Source organism: Vipera ursinii, assembly GCF_947247035.1.
Source record: "Vipera ursinii genome assembly, chromosome: 2".
NCBI lineage: Eukaryota > Metazoa > Chordata > Lepidosauria > Squamata > Viperidae > Vipera > Vipera ursinii.
In genome coordinates, this window is record NC_139513.1 from 130,471,225 (window position 1) to 130,486,341 (window position 15,117).

General features: G+C 39.4%; 1 protein-coding gene across 4 annotated transcripts in view; it reads left to right on the forward strand.

Annotated features, from left to right (window-relative positions):
• The window catches only part of SLC39A11 (solute carrier family 39 member 11), a 333,223-nt gene that overhangs the window by 23,802 nt on the left and 294,304 nt on the right, over positions 1-15,117 (forward strand). For all 4 annotated transcript variants that reach the window (XM_083351397.1, XM_083351400.1, XM_083351398.1 and 1 more), the window contains exon 4: positions 9,578-9,736. In XM_083351397.1, the coding sequence (XP_083207523.1) occupies positions 9,578-9,736 (159 nt within the window). The remainder of the gene's footprint in view (positions 1-9,577; positions 9,737-15,117) is intronic.

Sequence of the window (15,117 nt, forward strand, 5' to 3'; positions counted from 1 at the left end):
AATTGCCCCCAACAATCTGGGTCCTTGTATTTGTTTTTATTCTTTTCATTTATAATTCTTAATAAAATTATTATAAAAAAGAGAAATGAAATTGTAGGGATAAGTAAAATTCAATAGGAAGCAAATATTTATTTACCCAAACAGCTAAAGCATGGGGGGGGGGAAATAGTGGGATTCGGAGCAGTCACAAACATTGACTTTGCTTCTGGGAAGTTGGCAGTTAGTTTCGGAAATCACAATCACATGACCACAGGCCATAAATTTGCAAGTAAAACTGGTATAAACATCATGGAAATGTCAATTTCATAAGAATAATATGTCCTGGATTTTTGGTGCCTTAATGGATGTTTTATGCCTTAATGGATTTTAGGTACTTTGATTTAAAAATTGTTGCAAGATAATGCACAGTTTGGGCCAGCTTAAGGGTGCAGACAGATAAACAGCTAAACACAACGGGAGTGTAATGTATGTATTTTCTTTGATTGCAACTTGAAATATTTAGGTTTATTTTTACTTTTAAAAATGTCATAATCTATTCTTTTCATTTGGGAAGGTTTCATTCTCTTCCCCCCATGATAGGAATGCTGGGATATAATAGTAGAGATGACAGTTTATCTTCGACATGGGGAAGTAATGCCTGAAAAGGATTAGAATGGTTTCTTTCTTCTTCATCTGAGCCTTCGTTTTTGTCTCTAGTGCTCACATTTGGAAAAGGCTTATTCCAGATGCACTTGATACCTACTATTAAATAATGTAAAATTAATGTCAGTGGAACAGGTGTTTCTCGTCTTCTATCTTTTTTACTACACAGGAAGCTGTTAAAATGCTTTTTTATTTCCAGTCCTAGAATATAAATGTTAAATTGATCTCTTTTTTTAAAAATAAATCAATCCAGCAACTTGTTGAAAGCACAAGGTGAGTGACCGTAAACCTCCTCTTTTATCATCCCCATCCCTCAATTGTCCACTCATCTTGTGGCACATTGCATTTGAATGCTGTCCTTTTAGCTCTTAATTTAATCTTTCTTTCAGTTCATTGTGGTATTTTATTTCCTATACTTTCAGTGTCCATGGAAAGCAGCCAGGGAGTTTTGCTCTCTTTAAGGAACCCTGAAGCTTGGCAGTGCTGTGAGTCACTGATAAGAAAATTATGGCAGCAAAAATACTGCATTAAAACACACACAGACACACACATTACTGTATATTGAATGCCAGCAAACTAGGGTGGGATTCTGCACTGCAGCTGTCTCTTTCTCCAAGGTACACATGCCAGAAGAAGTGAACTTTACCTAAATATATAAAATAAATAAAAATGCTGCACTCATGTGTCTTTCAATATGGATAGGGTCTACATTTCAGGGTATCGTACATTGTAAAGCTAAGACAGGCAATTCTACTACATCGTAGCAATTTTTCAGCTTGGCTATCTGTCCTTATAAATTTGGTGGGAGAGTGTTGAGCTTTTCTCTGTTACTCAGATTTGAAGGCTAGCAAGCAGAGATTCAAGCATAGAACTTTTTGATAAGCTAGTTGATTGTCAATATTAGGAAAATAGTCCTGGAGCAGGAAGCCAGCAATTGCCAGTTGTAAATAAGGTCTCTCTCTCTCTCTCTCTCTCTCTCTCTCTCTCTCTCTCTCTCTCTCTCTCTCTCTCTCTCTCTCTCTCTCTCTCTCTCTCTCTCTCTCTCTCTCTCTCTCTGTGTGTGTGTGTGTGTGTGTGTATAAACAGTCCCAAGGTTTGAACCTTAGCATCTCTTTTTCCTGCCCTAATGAACAGAATGGGTTGTTGCTCCAGGAAAAGCTTATTTTATGTATTTGTTTATTGAATTTATATATCTACCCATCTCGCTTGCATGTAACTCTGGCCAGTATACACAACTGAAATAAAAATTAACAATAGAATATAATTAACAATAGAATATAATTCAGTCATTATCAGATATAAACAGTTAAAGACTATGATAACAAAAGGAAAGAGTGCAGTCCACACATCAATTATTTAACTGGAGCCCCATTTCCATGGGATTCCCAGGCCCAATGGCACAACAAGCTTTGAGGGCCTTGAGGAAGGTCAAGAGAGGTGGGGCTAATCTCACTGCAGAGGGAATGCTATTCCAAAGGGTGGGGATCCATGGCAGAAAGAGCGGTCTTCTTGGGTCCTGCCAAATAAAACTCCTTGGCTGACAGGATACACAACATGTCCCTCCTGCTGAACCTGATGGGAAGATGTAATTGGGAAGAGGCAGTTCCTCAAAAACCTGTCCCTGTGGCATGGAGGGCTTTAAATGTCAAAACCAGCCCCTTGAATTGGATCTGGTAGCCTGGCTGAGGAATTCTGGGAGTTGAAGTCCACAAGTCATAAAAGGGCCAAGTTTGAAGACCCCTGATCTACAGCTTATAACTGCCTGAGCCATTGCATTTTATACCAACTGAAGCCTCCAGATGTTTTTGAAGGGTAGCCAGATGTAGAATGTGCCACAGTAATCCAGGTGGATCAGGTCAAAGTCCATCTTAATCTAGCATTTGTTTTCTCAAAGTTGCTATCAAATAGTGCTGGGGTGATTCCAAGCAGGACATTGAGGTCTACCACTCTCTTCATGTTATAACCTTGGAACTTGTATTTGATCCTGACTTAGAGGAAATACTTTTCTAGTTCTTCTTTTTCTTTTTGCATTTTGCACTTAAAGTGGTTAGCGTTTCATAAAAGCAGAAGTCCTTTTATCTAATGATCACCAAGTATATTTAAGAAGATCTAGTGAAAAACTAAGGCTTTTAAAATATCCAGGTATGCAATATAGATAGAATTTTATCCAAGTGCCTGTTGACAGCAGGATTTATGCTGATTTTCCTTCAAGAAAGTTCATTTTCTGTGTATTTAATTACTTTTCTTTTTTTTATCATTTCACATCAGTTAGGGTGGCATACTGCTGTACAGATAGTCCTTGACTTGCAACCGTTCATTTAGTGATCATTGGAAGTTGCAACAGCACAGAAGAAAAGCGACTTTTGATTGTTTTTCACACCTACTACTGTTGCAGCATCTCCATGGTCATGTGATCAAAATTCAGACACTTGGCAATTGGTTCATATTTATGACGGCTGCAGTGTCCCATGGTCATGTGATCACCTTTTGTCACCTTCTGACAAAGTCAATGGGGAAGCCAGATTCACTTATGAACTCTTACTAATTCAACAACTGTAGTGAATCACTTAACAACCGTGGCAAGATAACCAAAATTCTTGCTTAGCAACAGAAATTTTGGGCTTAATTGTGGTCATAAGTCGAGGACTATCTGTATACAACTTCACTGTATATATGTGGGGGCTATAGGATGAGTGCGTATAGTCAAGGCTATGGTCTTCCCAGTTGCAATGTATGGCAGTGAAAGTTGGACCATAAAAAAGGCTGAGTGCCAAAGAATTAAGGCCTTTGAACTCTGGTGCTGGAAAAGACTCCTGCGAGTCCCTTGGACTGCAAGGCGATCAAACTGGTCAGTCCTAGAGGAGATCAACCCTGACTGCTCTTTAGAAGGCCAGATCCTGAAGCTAAAACTCAAATACTTTGGTCACCTAATGAGAAGGAAGGATTCACTGAAGAAGAGCCTAATGCTGGGAAAGGTTGAGGGCAATCGAAGAAGGGGACGACAGAGAATGAGGTGGCTGGATGGAGTCACTGAAGCAGTAGGCATGAGCTTAAATGGACTCCAGAAGATGGTAGAGGACAGGAAGGCCTGGAGGAACGTTGTCCATAGGGTCGCGATGGGTTGGACACGACTTCGCAACTAACAACAACAATAGGATGAGTTAGTTAGTAGGCAAACTAATATAATATTGATGTTTGGGTTTAGAATGTAGAAGCTGTATTTATGAAAAGAAGGTTCTGGGGTAGTTTTCCTTTGTCTCTAGATGAAGCCTAAAAGCTGGGTACTGATCTCATGTCACATGGCTCAGATCTTTCATGATCTCAGTGGAGAGCCTCTCCACTGGGCTTTTGGACTCATCTATGGCTGTCTGATTGCTTATAGTGATCAGAGTGAATGATCTGCAGGCAAAACTAGCATCTGGTGGCTACAGTGGAGAGACCCATTCACCAAGATCATGAAAACCGATGTGGAGTGTTAAATTCTGCATGTGGTACAAGCAGGATAACTTTCTAACCAGATGAGCAAGTTCCAAAGAAAAAGACCAACTGCTACAAGGAAGATACTCTTAATCTTGCAAACAGATTGACCCAGTGAAATCAGCTACAGCTGAACAAAGAGAAGGAGAGCAAATACATATGCATTTCATAGATGGTGCTTTGGGAGAGAAAGGGTAGCTGTAAGCTCATCCCACAGTTCTTATCTACTTGAAGATCTCATTACTTTTGGTTTTGCTATTTGAATTCATGATTTGCTATTTTGTTGTTTGATGTCAGAACAGAACCCAGCAAATAATGAGGTTACATTTGCAATGTAAAATCATCTTAGTATTATTTTTATCTGTTAGTTTTATAAATGTAAATGAGATGTTTTCTTTCATGTTCAAATTGGGGTGATGGTGGTAAAGAAAAATAAATTTCATGAGCTTGGTTGCTGATTTTAATTATGAGGAACTTCAAGTGCATTATTTGCATGCCTTCACAATATAGAGTAATTTCCACTGTGCATGATATCTCTATAGTTTATTGTCCACAATCCCTTGCATTACTTTGATTTTCATGGCACCTCTTGCTTACGTAACTGTGCATATTTCTGTTGAATAGAGAGAAACCCAATATGAATTCTCAAAAAAAAAAAAAAGACTAAAAATTTATATCTGGTCCACAGCTGAGCTACTTTGGGCTTCACTTGATTCAGGTTATGATAGATTGTATTTTCCAGTAGACGTGATCCCTTGTTCATGGCTTCCTTACAGAGTGAGTGATTAATTTGATACTGGCCCTTAGTAGACTTTATTGCTGTCCGTTGATCTTTGAGCAGAGCATTAAAAATGACCCAGGCCAGCTAGATTACTAATCTTTACTGTTCTCAGGTCTTTAACATCAAGGCTCATTTAAGATTCTCGTTTTATTTTATTTGCATATTATTGTTTTGGCTTCCAATTCTCACCATTTCCCCCATTTAAAAAAAAACACAAATGGATGTAGGGAAAAATCTGATAGGGTTTCTGGTGTCGCTAGTTCTGGATCTTAAATCATGAGCTGAAGACTAGTGGTTTAGGCAAATGGCCAAAGAGAGAAACTTGTTTATGTTTATTATTGGCCTTGCAGTGTACTTTACTACACAGTGAGTTAAAAAAAGGCACTTTGTAGGCCTTTAAAGAGAAGCTGGGACAATTTGAAATTAAGTGGTTAAGGGCAGAAAAGACTTTAAGCACCTGATTCCTTTGAAAATTCTTTCTTTAAAGGATAGCACGGTTGGCTACTTCTCTTTATCAGCATAGCGAATTTAAAACTACTCTTGTTACAAGTAGACTATTGGTGTAGTCCCCAGAGTCTGTTCTGTAAAAGTTATTTTGATGTTATTACTGCTCAATGGAATAAATCTGCCAGCTTTTTCATGCTAGTTGCTGCACCTCTGATTGCCAATTCCATTCAAGGAAAAAAAGTTTCTTAATAGTTGAGCTTAATTCATAAAGTGTTCTCAGTAGAAACAAATAGAGAATAAACATTCCGTCTGAATATTATGCTGCTGTCATTTGAGGAAATATGTGTATTTAGAACTCCAGAAAATCTATTATGGCATCTTTGGTGAAAAAAACAAACATGCTATTTTATACTTTGACATCTACTGTTCAGCTGAATTAGGAAAAGGCTAGATCAGGGGTGTCAAACTCAATTTCATTGAGGGCCGCATCAGCATTGCGGTTGCCCTCAGGGGGCTGGGTGGGTGTGGCCTACTGGGTGGGCGTGGCCAGCTCTACATCGTTCACATCAAGGGTGCCAATGGGGGCCTGGGCAGGAGTGGGACAGATCTGAGGGTCTCTGGCAGGAGGAGGGTCTCTGGGCCAGGGCCAAGGCAGTGGGGGCCATCCCCTCACTGTTTCCAGGATGGCTTCGCAGGCCACATGAAACCACTTCACGGGCCGGATCTGGCCCCCGGGCCTTGTGTTTGACATGTCTGGGCTAGATGGAGAGTGTGGGAGGGGAAAGGAGGTACACTGGATAATTACAAAAGCCAAAAATACCAAAAAGAAGTCAAGATGGGCTTTGTTGATTATAGGAATGCCTGAGATTCTGTCAATCACATCAAGCTGTAGAATGTGCTCAGAAAAATGGGAATCCCAGGACATCTCATTGTCCTCATGAGAAACTTATATACAGGCCAGGAAGCCACAGTATAAATAGAATATGTACAGTTTTAAAACTGGAGGAAGAAACATCAATAATTTGTGCTATGTTAATGGCACTACCTTGCTAGCCAAAATGCAAAGAATCTGCAAGCTCTAGCAATAAAAGTAAAGGAGTAAAGTGAAAAATGGGACTAAATTAAATCAGGTAGGACAACCAGTTTTAGAATTGGCAGTGGAGATATCAAAATAGTAGACTGCTTCTGTCTTTCAGGATCAGTCGTCAGGCATAAAGGAACAAGCAGTTAAATCTGGAACAGATCTGCAGCTGAACATGCTTAAAATTGTAGAGATGTGAATGGATTTTAGGAGGAACCCTTCTATTGCCTCTTCCTATATTTGACAGCACAGTATTAGCAGCAGTATCCTTCAAGTTTTGGGGTCCTATAATATCTCAGGATTTGGAAATGGAAAACTAACTTTAGAACCGTCATCAAAAAGACACAACAAAGAATATTCTTCCTGGCTCAACTTAAGAAGTTCAGACTGCCCCAGGAGCTGTTGATACAGTTCTATAAAGGAATTATTGAGTCTGTCATTTTTGTCCCAAAGATGCTATTTTCATGAGACAAGTGGACTTTCTTGTTTTTCTTTGAAGATGTTTCGCTTCTCATCCAAGAACTTCTTTAGCTCTGACTGGATGGTGGGGAATGGCAGGATTTATACTCCATGCAGATAGCTGGTCATTTGCATTCTTTTAGTGGGTCATTGAAGCCCCTGGAGGCTTATCTGTGTTGTCAGGGTCCCCTGGGTAGTGCAAATGGGTGTGGAGCCTTGTTGGAACAGACACCTGGTGGAGCAGTGGGATAATGCCTCCTTAAGTAACACCAGCTGCCTGCATTTAGTGCAGGTTCGAGTCCCACCAGGCTCAAGGTTGACTCAGCCTTCCATCCTTCCGAGGTAGGTAAAATGAGGACCCAGATTGTTGGGGGCAATTAAGCTGACTTTGTAATAATGCTGCTTGGGGGGGGGGGTGGCGAAAGCCCTAATAAGCAGGCATATACATAGAATGAAGGCTACTGCTAAGCTTGTAAGCTACCCTGAGTCTTCGGAGAAGGGCGGGATATAAATGGGATTAAAACAACAACTTCACATCCTGGACATAAACTGTTTCAATACCTCCCCTTGGGATCCCACTGTAGGGCATTACATACCAAAACAATTAGACATACTGTAGAGACAGTTTTTTTCCCTGGTGCCATCACTCTGCTGAACACCTAATCCTCACAATACTGTCTTATGTCTAGGTATTTTCACCATGTTGTATGGCTGTGGTATTATTATTATCTTTCTCATCTCCTCTACTACCCCCTCTTATTGGTATCATTATTATGATGGTTATTACTCTGTTCTTTTGCATGTACACTGAGAGCTTCTGCATTGGAGACAAATTCCTTGTCTGTCTAATTACACTTGGCCAAATAAAATGTTCTGTTCTGTTCTGTTCCATTCTGTTCCAAATACATGACAGACTAGCACTTGATAGAACAGCTACAAAGGCCTTGGAAAAGATATTCAAATGTCAGGATATAACTATGCCTACAAATATCAGAATGGTGGAACCACAGTATTCCCTGTAACATTATATATGGATGAGAAAGTTGGACTTCAGTGGGATAAAGGTAAAGGTAAAGGTTCCCCGCACATGCGTGCTAGTCGTTTCCAACTCTAGGGGCTGGTGCTCATCTCTGTTTCAAAGCCGAAAAGCCAGCGCTTGTCTGAGGACATCTCCGTGGTCATGTGGCCTGCATGACTAGACGCCAAAGGCACACAGAACGCTGTTACCTTCCTACCGTAGTGGTCCCTATTTTTCTACTTGCATTTTTACGTGCTTTCGAACTGCTAGGTTGGCAGAAGCTGGGACGAGTAACAGGCGCTCACTCTGTTACGCGGCACTCAGGATTCGACCCACCAAACTGCCGACCTTCTGATCGACAAGCTCAGCATCCTAACCCACTGAACCACTGCGTCCCTATATTCAGTGGGATAGGAAGAGTATTAACACTTTTGAATTTTGGTGTTAGAAAAGACTTGAGAATATTGTGGACAACCAAGAAGACAAATTGATGGATCATTGAACAAATCAACCCAAAGTTCTCATTTTAGGCACAAATGACAAAGGTTATATTAGTCTACTTTGTATACACATGAAGGCCCAGCTCACTGGAGAAGGCTCTAATGAAGGGAAAAGGAACAAGAAAAAGATGACCAGCAACAAATGTGAATGGACTCAGTTACAGTGGCAATGGATGCATCATTGGAAGACCCAAAGGATCAGTTTAGGGACAGGTCATCTTGAAGAATATCTATTTATGTGGTTACTAAGAGTCAAAAAGCACTTGATGGCATGTAATCAATCCTCCACATAAATTCTAAGTGTGCGATATGATTATATGCACTTCAATACAAATATTAAATACATGCTTATTTGGAAAACAGAAGGCACACATATAGAGTACCAGTGGGAAGAAACCCAGTCAATTAAAATACCTCAGTAAAGCTGTTGTGGAGAGGAGAACTGGGATGGAGTTTTTAAAAATTGGTAATTATTTCATTTAACCAGTGATCAAGAAAATATAAGATAATTGAATAAACTGATAAACTGGCATTCTCTGAAGACAAGGAATAAATATAGCTAACAGTTCTTCAAGTCCTAACAATCACTATCATGATCTATTAAGATTTAGCCCAGGTGTGCTTTTAGAAAACACCTGCTGCATTGCTTTTAAGCAAAAATTGATTTAGTGAGAACAACAACTTGGAATAAAATATAGGAATTAAGCAGGAATAATAGTTGGATTGGAAATTGGCGAAGCTTCTGCGCATTCTCAAGGCATAGCTGAATAATCTTTCGGCGATCTGCTCAAATTACACTGGTCAGAGCCCGAGTGAAAAAACAGTGGTTAAATAATAAAATGACCACGTGGTGAACAGCGTTTAGATTTTCTTTGGAAGCTGCATATACCGAATATGAGATTAGGCTGAGTGACATCTCCCAGCTCTGTGGTTCTATGATCCCTAGATGGCAAGCTGCTGACTTTTAATTTGAAATAAGACTCTGCTTAACTTTTTTTTAAAACCAAGGAACAATACTGTATGTTGTATATAAACCCGCACCCCTCCTTCTCTCTCTGTTTGGTAAATGGAAATGGATATTAACAGCAACTTTCTTTCATTGGGTTGCCATGGAATGAGCATAAGGTTGTTTTAATGGTGACTTGAATAGCCTACTGTTTTCTGTTGTTTAGGTTATGCTGGCTGCTTCTTACTGGTCCCTTCTTGAACCTGCTATTGAACTAGCTGAGGACTCTGGGAAGTTTGGAGCTTTCGCCTTCCTTCCTGTAGCCATTGGCTTCACTCTGGGAGCAGCATTTGTATACTTCACTGACCTCCTCCTTACATGGCTGGTGAGTAGCTCTCAAAATCTGGTTACCCAAGGCCAATTTGTAGTTATTTTTGGTATGTTGGGAATTTACTCTTGGCCTGCCCTGAATGAAGCAGCTGGTATCAGGTAAGGTACTATATCTTTTTCGATCCAGCTTTCTTCTCAGGACCTTTGGTGAGTATGGGGAAGATAAAAGATGGAGCAATGTTTCTTTGGTGCTTTGTTCCTTTGATGCCTCACTGTGTGTGTTCTAAATCACAGTTATTATAGGAAGGGTCCATGACTATGAGATGAAACCTGTTTCCCTTTCCTCTTTTCCTGTCTATTGTGAAAGAATCCCCTTGCCATTCCAGATAATCCCACTCAGTAATTCCTGCTGTTGCCTCCTCCAATTGGAACAGGAGTGAGACACTTTTGACTTTTATAACTCCAAAGATCTTGATTTTCTCCTAATTTTTGTTTATAAAGATTTCCCTGTGTTTGCAGCTTTTTCGTTGTTTGGGGGGAAAATGTTCAGAGGAAGTTGAAGGAAAACCAAATAAAGAGAAAAGACACGGAAGGAAGATCAGGTGTGAAGGACTAGAACTGGTGTGATCTTTTTTCCCATGGTCTTGCCAAGACGTGCAAAAAGTTTAAAATTTCAAGAATCTTATTTTAATACTGAAACATGTTCTGATCTTATTTGCAGTGTTCTGAGTGTACTGAAAGCATTTTAAGCTTAAACATTTGGAATTCAAAATATTTGGATATCATCATTCTCCTTCACTATGTACCTTCTCTGTCTTTTTGTCTCTGTGTCCTTGCTAGATGTCAAGAAGCCAAAACCATTCTGTTTTCCCATCTGCTACAGTATGTATTCACAATGGGAAGACAGTAAACAGAGAAATCTAGGATGGGCACTGATGGCCATCTTGACAAATGGCATTGCATCTGTAGGTATCTTGTCAACCATGCCAGTCTTAGGATATTGGACTATTTCAATGCTTATGTTTCTGTATTCTTTGTGGTTATGAAAATGAGAGAACTCAGTTTCTTTACTCATTTTCTTTCTAGTAGATGTCTTTTCTATTTTAGATCCAAATTTTTTTTAAGTAGTTTGAGGGAATTCTTACTTTGGAGATTTTGAAATGGTGTTTTGAGCAGTGGTCTATTCCCTTAATTTTTAGCAAAGAGCTAGAACATAGATGTAACCCTCAAATGCTTTCTTTATCTTGGAAATGTTTTCTCAGCTCCTGGATGAATGGATGGATCTTTAATTAGGCAGAGAAAGGCAGTTATTTTCAAGGATATCTTTTACAGAGCTGCAAATTGAAAGACATAGGTAGTCCTCGACTTATATCCATTCATTCAGTGACCATTTAGAGTTATGATAGAGCTGAAAAAAGGGATGTATGAATGACCTCAAAGTTTTGGACATTGCAGCATCTCTGTGGCCGTGTGAATATTATTCAGGTGCTTGGGTGCCTGGCGTGCAGTTACAATGTTCCAGGAAGCCATGATGTGATTGCCATTTGTGACCTTCCCTGCTGGGTTCGCCACAAGCAAACTCAATGGGGAAGCCACAGGTAAGATTGCAAGTCATTTCAGTAAGTCACTTCCACTTTATGTCTCACCCACAGTACACCCCACCCCATGTATAGCTGCTGTTGGTCTCCCCAGACCTTGACTCACATGCACTGGCTCTTCCATATCCTCCCATGATCTCCCTCACAGCACTCCACACTCTTTACCTGGGACTCCTGGGCTCTTTCTGCTTAACCACCCACAGGTCTTGGGGTTATGATGGTAACTGGGACTGGTTGGGATTGAATTGGATTGAACTGAATACTTTTTTTGGCCAAGTGTGATTAGACACAGAAGAAATTTGTCTCCAGTGCAGAAGTTCTCAGTGTATATGTAAAGAATAATCATCATTGTAATAATAAAGGAGTAAAGTAAAGGAGTAAAGAAGATAAGGATAATAATAATACTACAGTCATACTACATGGGTAAATACACATAGACATTAGATTAGATTACTATTGTTAAGTAATGAATTCATGTGATGTCACGGTTTATGACTATTTATCTTAGTAATATCAATTCAGGTCTTAACTGTAACCAGACGACTACTTGCATGTGTTGATATTGGCTATTAATTCAGTAGATACGGGTTCATACAGGACAAATATATACAACTGTTTAAAGGCCTATACTTTTTTTTCAACAAAAATTAATAGTGTTTCAGGAAGTATACCAAGATTTCTGGGCAGATGTACAAAAAGCATAATTCTGTACATAATACTCACATGTCTTGTTATAAGAGGACAATTTTTCTAGTATTTATGAACCACATCTGACATTTCCTCTTTTATCTAAATTTACCCAAAAAATGTAGTTAAGTTCCTTTTCTATCTCCTTCCCTCCCTCCTCCTCTTTTTTAATCTCCCTCCTGATAAAGATCTAGTTAGCAGCTTGTTAATACTGCTTTTGCCATTAACTAAAATTGAAGTGAGGAAGAAATCCCTTTTAAGGTTTCTACAACGTGACTGAACTGCTAACGTCTTCTAAATCATCTAAGTCTGCAGTATTGAAGTCAAGGAGTAGGTTCAAAATGCTGAACTTCTGAGATATCCTTCTATCCCAATATTTAATGTGATACTTTATGAATTTTGTTTCATTGGGTCTCAAACATCCTAATAGATATTTGGAAGATTATATTGGTTTATAATCACAAGTTAGGATTTCATAATTTTCATAAGTAATTCATTTCAACAAACATAACTGTAGGCAGATAACTTAGATCTAGAGTTGCTTCTTCTGTATCTTCCCCGAACATGCAGACAACACCCTTTAGAAGTAAAATTACCTTTAACATTTTAATACAATAAATAACCTTTTATTCAGGTTAACTACTAGGTTGCTGGTAACAAAGAAGACTTCTTGGCTTTGGTAGACTAAATTAACCACAGAATTAGACATTTTGATATATTGTAGTTTGGCAATTTCATAGTTCAATTTCAGTTTTGATGTTCTTTGTTCCCTTTAGAATGGCTATTACAGTCAGTTACAGAATGTTCTCTTAGTATGGAATGATGTCTCCCTTTGGTTATTCAATGCCGTCAGTCTTGATGTGAGAAATACATTTCTATATTATTTTGTACAGACATTGCCCAGTTTGTTTTATGTAAAGTACAGAAGGGCATTGCTGATGGGCATTGGGTGACTGCCCTCTGCCAGGAGTTTGATTCTGACCGGCTCAAGATTGACTCAGCCTTCCATCTTTCTGAGGTCATTAAAATGAGGACCCAGATTGTTGGGGACAGTATGCTGACTTTGTAAACTGCTTAGAGAGGGCTGTAAAGCACTATGAAGCGGTATATAAGTCTAAGTGCTATTGCTATTGGAAAATAAATAAGTGAATTAATGAATGATGTTGTCAAAGTCTGTTTACTGAACAAGTGGTTGGTAATTGAGGACTACTTAGAGTGCTCATTTACCAACTGTTTATTAGGACTGACAACTTTGTTGCTAAGTTGTGCGGTTGTTATGTGTAACTTCATGAGACTGTGACAAGTTATGTCACTTCTGGCTATAATAGTTAACCAATTTAACATAGGTCACAAAGAATGGCATCATGTTAGTGTGACCTGGAACTTCTTGAGGGTTTCTCCATTGATTTTGCTTGTCAGAAGCTGACTGTTGCAAATGATGATCATATGGCTGCAATCATCATTAAATGTATGCTGGTTGCCAGGCACTAGAATCATTATCAGATGACCGTGGGGATGCTTCAATGTCTGAAACCTCAAGGACCACTTGTAAGTTTCATTTTTCAATGCTATCGTACATTTGAAAGATCACTGAACTAGAGATTGGTGAATGATCACTGAACTGATGTCCTTATCATCATGGGGGATTGGAATGTTAAAGTAGGAAGCCAAAAGATAACCGGAATAACAGGCAAGTTTGGCCTTGGAGTACAAAATGAAGCAGGGCACAGGCTGATAGAATTTTGACAAGAGAATATGATGGTCATAGCAAACACTCTTTTCCAACAACACAAGAGACGGCTCTACACATGGACATCACCAGACAGTCAACACAGAAATCAGATTGACTATGTGCTCTGCAGCCAAAGATGGAGAAGCTCTATACAGTCGGTAAAAACAAGACCAGGAGTTGACTGTGGCTCAGACCACGAGCTTCTCATTGCAAAGTTTAGGCTTAAACTGAAGAAAGTAGGGAAAAGCACTAGGCCACTCAGGTATGAATTAAATCATATCCCTGTTGAATATACAGTAGAGGTGACAAATAGATTTAAGGAATTAGATCTGATAAACAGAGTGCCTGAAGAACTATGGATAGAGGTTCGCAACATTGTACAAGAGGTAGCAACTAAAACCATCCCAAAGAAAAAGAAATGCCAGAAAGCAAAATGGTTGTCTGAGGAAGCTTTGCAAATAGCTGAGGAAAGGAGGGAAGCGAAAGGCAAGGGAGAAAAAGAAAGATACACCCAATTGAATGCAGAATTCCAGAGAATAGCTAGAAGAGATAAGAATGCCTTCTTAAATGAACAGTGCAAAGAAATAGAAGAAAACAATAGAATAGGGAGGACCAGAGATCTCTTCAAGAAAATTGGAGATATGAAGGGAACGTTTCATGCAAAAATGGGCATGATAAAGGACCAAAATGGCAGGGACCTAACAGAGGCAGAAGAGATTAAGACGAGGTGGCAAAATTACACAGAAGAACTATACAAGAATGAGCTTAACGTCCCTGATAACCATGATGATGTGGTCGCTGACCTCAAGCCAGACATCCTAGAATGTGAAGTGAAGTGGGCCTTAGAAAAGCTGAGCAACCACAAATCTAGTGGAGGTGACAGTATTTCAGCTGAGCTATTCAAAATCTTAAAAGACGATGCAGTAAAAGTGCCACACTCAATTTGCCAGCAAATTAGGAAAACTCATCAGTAGCCACAGGATTGGAAAAGATCAGTTTACATTCCAATTCCAAAGAAAGGCAGTGCCAAAGAATGTTCAAACTATCGCACCATTGCTCTCATTTCACATGCTAGTAAATTTATGCTTAAAATCCTACAAGCTAGACTTCAGCAGTATGTGGACCGAGAACTACCAGAAGTACAGGCAGGATTTCGAAGAGGCAGAGGAACCAGAGATCAAATTGCCAACATACGCTGGATCATGGAGAAAGCTAGGGAGTTCCAGAAAAACATCTACTTCTGCTTCATTGACTATGCTAAAGCCTTTGATTGTGTGGATCACAACAAACTGTGGCAAGTTCTTAAAGAGATGGGCATACCAGACCATCTTATTTGTCTCTTGAGAAACATATATGCGGGTCAAGAAGCAACAGTGAGAACTGGACACGGAACCACTGATTGGTTCAAAATTGGGAAAG